This window comes from Macaca mulatta, chromosome 1 (genome assembly GCF_049350105.2).
Source record: "Macaca mulatta isolate MMU2019108-1 chromosome 1, T2T-MMU8v2.0, whole genome shotgun sequence".
NCBI lineage: Eukaryota > Metazoa > Chordata > Mammalia > Primates > Cercopithecidae > Macaca > Macaca mulatta.
In genome coordinates this window covers 71,701,444-71,710,000 of record NC_133406.1, presented here as the reverse complement: position 1 = coordinate 71,710,000, position 8,557 = coordinate 71,701,444, and the positions used below count along the sequence as shown (strand labels likewise).

General features: G+C 37.8%; 1 protein-coding gene across 6 annotated transcripts in view; it reads right to left on the bottom strand.

Moving 5' to 3' along the window:
• PROX1 (prospero homeobox 1) overlaps positions 1-8,557 on the bottom strand; it is a 50,497-nt gene that overhangs the window by 30,677 nt on the left and 11,263 nt on the right. For all 6 annotated transcript variants that reach the window (XM_015116181.3, XM_077990124.1, XM_077990107.1 and 3 more), the window contains 1 exon segment: positions 2,437-2,544. In XM_015116181.3, the coding sequence (XP_014971667.1) occupies positions 2,437-2,544 (108 nt within the window).

Sequence of the window (8,557 nt, the reverse complement as noted above, 5' to 3'; positions counted from 1 at the left end):
TATAGATATGTGTTGTGTATTGTGAATCCATGCACATGCACATATGTGTGTGTATACATTGTCAATATTCAAATTAGTGATTATCCTTAATATTGAAGAAATCCCAGAATGCTCTGCCATTGTTTTCTGGAAAGTCTCTGGACCACGTTGCCTGGACTACCTTTCCCTTTCTATGCATGACTTTCTACTCTCACCAGTGTAACCTCAAGGAATACAAATTCATTTATTACTAACCAAAGAAAAAACATAATTAGGAAAGTTAAAATTGTATAATTTCTTCCAAAAATAAAAGGGAAGTGACCTTCAGTGATTTTCTGCTTTGCCTGATATGTCCTACTGTTTCCCCTCCATTAGAGTCGATAACTGGTATGTAACTAGACTCACATGTACTTTAACAGCCTTCTCTTCCAGTATGGATAAGGTATGAATAGAATCAACAATCTGAATATTAGTGCTTTTGAAAATAAAATATTCACCCAGGTATTCCATTGCTATCTACACAGAGTCAGTGGCCATTTGCAAAGCTGAATTGCTAGGGGCATTCTAGAGGAATGGGAACAGTTTCTTGTTGGTTTGTATTGCCTGGTATTTATAAAGCTAGAGATCAATAATCTTCCCCACTTTTCTTGCCACCACATACCACACACATGCACACATGCATGAACTCTCAAAAAAGTGAATGTTTCTAATATTGACATCTACTGTTGGGTAGTGTTGTTGGCTCAGAATGGCTACTGTTTCCCACCCTCCAGGTGGCTGTGTTTCCATGGTGGGTGAGTGATACCTATGTGTGCAGTTGGTAAAGCTCTTTGGCCTCCTTCTGGGTGAAAAGTGCTATACAAAGAATACAAGGCATTGTCATTATTATTTCACAACACTGCAGATCATTGCCCTAAAAGGAATGAGTAACATGGACATCTGCACACACAGACATATACACACATATATGTGCACACAATAACCCTTTTCTCCCTGTCCTCCATGTCCCCTCTTAGAACTACAATGTTGGGAGGATTCTCTGGAAGACAAAATTTACCAGGTTCTACCAGACTCTAGAAGCTGGTCAGTCCTCAACCAGGTGACAAATTGCCTTCAATTTGTATACTCTAGATTGTCCTCCACAAAGTCCAAACTCTTTTCCTGGCCTCTGTGTCACTCAGCCTGGTTTGTGCTTACTTAGTCTTAACCAGACATTTACACGATGGACTTTCCCTGCCTCCCCATCTTGCCCAGTTTTTGGCGCGAATGAGGAGAAAACAGGCCTTCCACTTAAGGAGCACAGCCAGGGAAGGAGAAAGATAAAAGGCTGAAGTTGATACACAATTCAAAAGCAAACAGGAGGGAAAACAGAACTTTTCTTATAAGGCCAAATAAAACATCAGTGAAGGAAACTGAAATGAGTTGGCCTGCAAAATGGGGCCAATGAAGCCACTTGGGCATCAAGCAGAAAATGAGCTGCGTGCAGGGAGCGGTGGAAGAGCAAGTGTGTTTTGGCAGCTTGTGAGTTCTCCATGGCAGAAAGAAGAACTTGTACATATGGGGGTGGGCAGGGGAGGGGTGGGGAAAAACACCCACCCCTAATAAACTAATCTCAGCTAATGTAGTGTTTATCAAGTTCCTGGGATAATGATACCATGTGTGTCATTATCATCATCAAAACCCAATCTATGTTTTAAAAAGTTACAGATGATTAACACAACATCAAGTTGATGCAAACAATTACTTAAAACCCACACACAGACACAGACACACATACGCACACACACACGCATACACACACAGAGAACCAGGAGGTCCCAATATTCTGTAGAATGAGGGAGGCTGCAGCTGTAGGCCGACAGCTTTCATATCCTCATTTGAATAATGTGTCCTGAATCTGTCACTTTATTCATTCTCCTTATGCTCAGTGTACTCTACATCAACAACAAATTAAGTTGTAAATAAGAGACAATCATCACTTTTGTTTTTAAGCAGCTACTGCATAGAGAATTTCAATGTACGCTCCTTTTCGACAGGGGGAAAAAGAGGTGCTAGAGTTTGCTTTCATAAGCACAAATATGGGGAAACCAACAGAAACAAAAACAGAAACAGTTTACTGTTGCTGAGGGGAGGGAAAAACATTCTCTAAAGCACATCCATCCATTACCAGCTGAAATTTCTTCAAAGAAGCTACTCAAACATATAAAGACAGAGGCTAAGTTTTTCAGACTACATTGGAAACCCCTGCAACTTATTAACACCAGTCTTTCAGTCTTAATACACAAGTGGCATCTTTGCTTAACACACCTTTAGACAAAAGGACAAGTGCATTAAATCAATTATAACACAGGTGTAGGAATAAACCAATTCCACATTTGTCTCCATTAACTTCCGGGAGTTCAAATTACTGCCACATGCATAGAAAATGAAACAATTAAGAATAAAAAAAGTCCCTACCTTTACATCGGAGAAGTAGGTCTTCAGCATATTGGAGCTGGGATAACGGGTATAAAAAAACATGAGCTTTGCTTTTTTCAAGTGATTGGGTGACAATCCTTCCTGCATGTAGGAAGCAATTGGTTAAGGAAAAGAACTTCTGTAAGCACAAGGACTCCCACCTCCCTCCCTCCAGTCCCCACCTCCATAGAGTCTGGAGGTCCACCAAGCTGCCGTGGGAGTGCTGGAAGGTATATGACACTGGCTATGGATCTATTGCTAACTTGCTGCCGTTTGCTCAGTGACTGTCGCCTGTCAGAGGTTGCCGCATGCAATGATGAGGGTGTACAATTGAGTTGCAGAATCTTGGCTACTTTAGGGGGAAGATGGCAAAGTATTTTCCTTGCTTTAGGTTGGTAAGCTATCTATACATTCACTTGTTGCTAAGGAGACAAATGCACCCAACATGTACTGCACAACTCTTGTCATAAGAGGTTTTTTTTTTCTTCCTTGCAATTACAGTTCTGTTTGTTCTTCTCTCCACACTCTGCAGTTTAGAGCAAATTATTCTACTAATGTACATGAAAATATAAAATGCATTATTTTGAACACTGTTATGCAAGTTTCACATTTTACCTTTCAGTGTTAATCTAATGGAGCATCTTGACTCACTTGCTTTTTATCTTATTATATCCTTTTAATTGTTTCCTTTTAAATAATAGCTAAAACTTGGGAAGAGTAGTTTTGGCGTGGAGAGGACAGGAAGGGGGCTGCTGCTTTTGTGAAAGCAACGGTCCAAAACCAAATACAATTTGCCTGTCTTGGATTTATAGTTAACTCCTTTGAGAGTGACGCAGTAGTTGGGGCTAACAAATCAATACATGTGGGTTAGCAGATCAATAAATGGCCACTTACCCAAAATAAGAAGGCCTATTTATCTGGAAACATCATTACCTTTTAGATCTGTAAACAGCAGCAACTAAAACAGTTCCCAAGAGAATGTGAGGCTAACCATAACAATCCAGGCTTCCTGATTCTCCCCCAGATTCTTGGCACTCCTCAGCAGACTCAGAGCTGGGATGGCTCTGGTCACATCTGTGCCGCAGCCTGGCCCTGCCATTTCCTCAGCAAATTAATGGCTTTATAATTTATCAGAAATGAAGATGCACGTGGAGAAAATCAATGTGGTCCCCCACAAGGTCAATTAAGGGTCCTTCCTAGAAGCTTCTCTAAGGATTTTCTCTTAAAAGAGTGTCTGGGAAAAATAAGAAAAAAAAAAAAAAGAAAAAGTGTGCATGTGTGTGCAAACACACACACACACACACAAAACTACCCAACAAAAATTTCACACCTGAGGCAAAAACGTCAAATAAACACAGATATTTAGGAAAGGTAAAGGTTTTCAAATGACCTTCATCAAGTCTAGCATGACTAATCTTAAGAATGGAGAGAAACTGGAAAGTTACTAGAGAAGCATAATCAAATTAATATGGATAAGCTCTTGACTACTTACAACAGGGTGTTTAACCAAATATTCTGCTGAGAATTTGTTCAATTAACATTCCCTTTAATATCCCATGCAATTTTAAAAAGATCACCTTGGTCTGTAAATAGAAAAGTTAAGTAGTGCAGGTTTTTTTCTTTCTTTCTTTTTTTGTTCAACTGAAAATAAACACTAAAGAAATAAATTTTGATTTTATATCTGTAAGCCAAAGCAGCTTAACTGAACTTGTGTTTTTGTTTGAGATTCTTAATGATTACAAAGACGATAATTTATGACTGACATACTTCTTGTGCCAAGGAGAGGGCTGAAAGGCCCTCCAGTAACCTCCATTAGACTGATACAGAAGACTAAAGGAGCCCAGCACACTTCAGGACCATCTGTCCAAATGGATAAGTGAAATAATAGTTGCAAGCTGTCTCCTACTGCCTTGTGATAAGAGTTTTAGGCAAGTCCAAACTTTGACAGACACTCTCAGATCTGGGTTCTAATCTTTTCTTTCAGATGGCTACATTAAGACAACACCATACATTTAATTAGAAGTCGCAAATCTTTTAAAATTTGGTTTCATACAAAATACAAACTGTTTTTCTGCGTTTCTTAGATGAGCACTGAGCTACCAAAACTTCCTGAAGCTCTTAATACATCTAAATTATGCTAAGATGTTTTCGTTCTTTTTATCCAAAAACAGTAAAATATCCATTTTATTTTGATCAGTATTTAGAGGCTTTTTATCTAATAAAAATTATTCCAATTTGGATTTCTCAAGTTCATTTTTGCTTTAAAATGTTTCCTGTTGGTAATACTTGGAACTGATCAGTTGAAATGGAACACAGAATTAATCTTTATCTCTTGCTTATTGTGTAATTAAGATAAAATTCCCATAAAATATATGTTTCTAATAAACTATTAAAAATAACTAATGAAACATTTAAAAGGCAACAGTTAGATAATCCTTTTTTTCTCCTCAAAATAAATCTGAACTGACCAATTGGTTAATTTCCCTTTTAAGTGCTTGTGCTGAAAAGCAACTGTTCTTCCAAGAAAGCACTAGCTGTTTCCAGGATACTTACACACGCACAATGACTCATGATGGAATAGATTCAGTAAACATACAGCTGTACTGAACACGAGCTAAGCTCCATTCAAGGCCAGGAAAGAAAATGAGCACAAATAAATATTAAGGAGGTAAAGGGGAGTGGGGTGAGGGGGGATGGAAGGCAAACAAGATCTGTCCCAGCAGCTCGTGTGGCTGTGCCTCAATTCTCTTAGCCATAGCTTTGTGAAGACAGATGACATTCAATTCTATGTGTAATGCAAAATAGACAATAACTGCTGAAACTTGAGACAGCTGCCAGGTGTAAAAAAAAAAAAAAAAAAGAAAGAAAAAAAAAAGAAAAAAAAAAAAGAAAAGATGATAAATCCATAAATTAATGAAAGACATCTGCTCAGGAATATAAAAGATCAGAGAAGCAGGGTACTGCAGCTGAACCTAAAGCAGTGTTCAAACAACCTGAGAATCTAAGTGTTGTCTGTTTACCAAGTACAATATAACCTTACCTAAACAGCAGCCACGGGAGGAGCAGCAGAGGCAGCAAAAAGGCAAATGGGAGAATAATAGGCTGTGAAAGCAGAGGAAGAAAATTCTTTTTTTCCAACGAAACTCCGGATTGTAGCTAGAGATTGTACGTGCTGCAGTTCCAAGCAAATGGGTTGAGACTACTTACATTTTCCAAAACATTTGAAACCTAAAGAATTTTAGTTCTGCCTTATTCCCTAATTTGCTAAGTTTCTAAGCAGTTTTCCCCCTAGAAACTAAAATAGGGAGGAAAGATCTAAACTCTCTCACATAATGATAGTGATAGAGCAAATTGTTACTCCCACTAGGAAGTTCACCATAATCGGAGGGATGTGTAGTGTATGGAAATTTTTTTTTAAATTTACTTACTTTATAATTTTTTTTCAGGGAAGGTGGGCAGTTTAGGAACCCATAGTCTTTTAGTCTTTAATCTATATGTTTCACTCTAGCTAATATAAGTATTATAGCCTCCACGAGACTTCCAAAAATGTATAAGATCAACTTCTGTGGATTGTTTCAAATTTCAGAAATTCATTTCTAATCTATGTTTCCTGGTTGAATTTTAATTTCAAATTACTAAGCCATTTTCTTTTCTAAACTTCAAGTCTTTCTAACATTCTCCCTAAAAGTTGAGTAGAAAAAGCCGGCTGTTTCAGAGAATAGGCTCAATTTCTTCACCTGCACATCTTAACGGCTTATACTACTCCTCTTGTGCTTTAATTGGGTGCATGCAAATGTTTGGGGCCAAAACAAGGCTATTTTTCTTGAGATGCAAAGAGGATGAATGACAAGGAACATCATGAAGAAAAGCAATTGGCTGACTGTTTCTTTTGGAATTTGAATAAAACTTAATATTTGATTAAACAGATTCATTTGCAAAGATGCTGAACATATTTTTAAAATCCAAGACATGAGCCCTTGGAGCAGGTGCACTGAAATTCAGTTTAACTTGCACACACATTCACTATTTCCCTTCTACTAGATGGGATAATGAGGTAGTGTGTTCTGTCCTATAGAATGTATATGTTTAATGTGGTGAGCATAGAATGGGTTGATCTGATAAGCTGGTGTTCTTAATGGTTCTTATCTTGGCTACTTTGTTCAAAAAACAGATGGTACCTTTTGGAGTGGGAGAGAATTTTTTCCTGAAGAATTAAATTATGTATAACAGTTTGGAAAGCCATGAACTAAAAATAAAACCCATAATAATAGCAATCACAGTGGTACCATTTCATTGCATTTCTGCTCATTTCTATTGATCTTTTCAAGGAATAACTGTACAACAGGTTCATATATGGCCCTGTATCCCTAAAATTGAAGTAAAACATCACTCACTGTGATTCCCAGAGATTTCTTCAAAGTAAAAGCTTGAGAATGTTGCCTTCGCACTATCAGTTAAATCAAGGGAAGAACACACCACCATACAGAGGTAGAGACAGGAGAAAAGTGGGCCCAATATCTATACAAACCAACAGATCCTCACTGGTTTCAGAATTGTGGGAACTATAGAAAAGGTTGTTTGCCTGTTTTACTCTTCCTAAGAAATAATATACCAATGAGATAAATGGTTAAAAGTGCAATGTATTAATAGTAGAGGGGGGAAAAAGAATAGGAACATAAAAGGCCAAAAGGTGGAAAATGTAATCACTAATTGCCACGAGAGGCTGACATTATTTAGCTATATGAAAGAAACAATTCTGGGTGTGAGCAGCTAACATTTCATATGAACACGGGTGTTTCCCAACAGAATCACCGCGCTCGACAGAAACTTATGTTGACAGGAGAAAGGAGAAGTCATTCTTCTGAAGAAGAAGCAACTATATTTTCTTTAAAGCCTTTGATACATATCAAAATAAAAGGAACTTCTTTCAATTCAAATCCTCAAAATTCCTCAGGGGATTTGGAGAGGTTGAGACAATGAACATAGCCAACACTTAAAGCATTCTAAAAGATTTTTTTCCTAGAAGACTAAACTTTAAAAAACATAAAGCACAGCCATAATTATAATGATCTGGTTATAATGAAAAGTCTAACTTAAAGAAAAACCATAAACTGGCATCTTGAACTAAAGAGCTTAGTGTGGACTTATAGGAGTTTTGAAACCTGGCATTAAATCTTTAAATATTCACCAAAATTGGCATGCATGTCACTTTACTCTGTGTGTGTGTGTGTGTGTGTGTCTGTGAGAGAGAGAGAGAAAGAGAGAGAGAACCCACTATCACTACTACTTGGTTCAAAATGAAGTTAAGAGATCTCTGGGGTGCAATGGAGTCTTAGCCCTAGACATTAGCCTTACATGAACCTCTGAAGATGCTCTTTTTGCAAAGGGCACAAAAAAATTCCAGCCATTGTGTCTTCATACTTTGCCTTTCTCATCACCAACAGCGATATTCCAATCATTTCGATCAATATTTACTGCCTGCTTATAATATGTAAGGCATGGTGCTTGGTGCAGCTTTGATTCATGGCTGGTGGATTGAATTTCAGATTTTCAAAAGGTCAAAGTGAAATCAACAACTAAGCTAAAACTCCATTTCTATTTACATGGAGAAATCTCCCACATCTTTCTCTTCCCTTTCTGTTACAATGTTCTTCTCTTCTTGCTCAGTATAAGAGAGACTCCATGTTTAACTGCCCAAGCAGGTCTCATGATTGGGGCCCTAGTAGTTCACCCTATCAGAAATCTGCACTACTATCCTGGGAGCTGGCTTGAAGTATGACCTCCACTAACCAGGAAAACATATTTCCACCCATAGCTGAGACTTTGCACTTACGTGGCAGCCTCTGGAGTGGGCTTAGATGCGAAAATGTCAATCTCTAGTCATCAAGACAATTGCTCAAAGTCCTAAATTTAGTCACAGCCAACTTAATTGCTAAATTTTATATCCATCTGGTTATTTATTATATAAGAAACATGCCTCCACCTGCCCCCAAATGCTACTATTCTACTACCCCCAAAAGACCAACGACCACAAGATTTTTAAAAATTTACAGAAAGAACCAATATACAGAGAGGAAAAAAAAAATCTTCAGTCAAAAATAGCTGGAGTTCAGGATAGGCC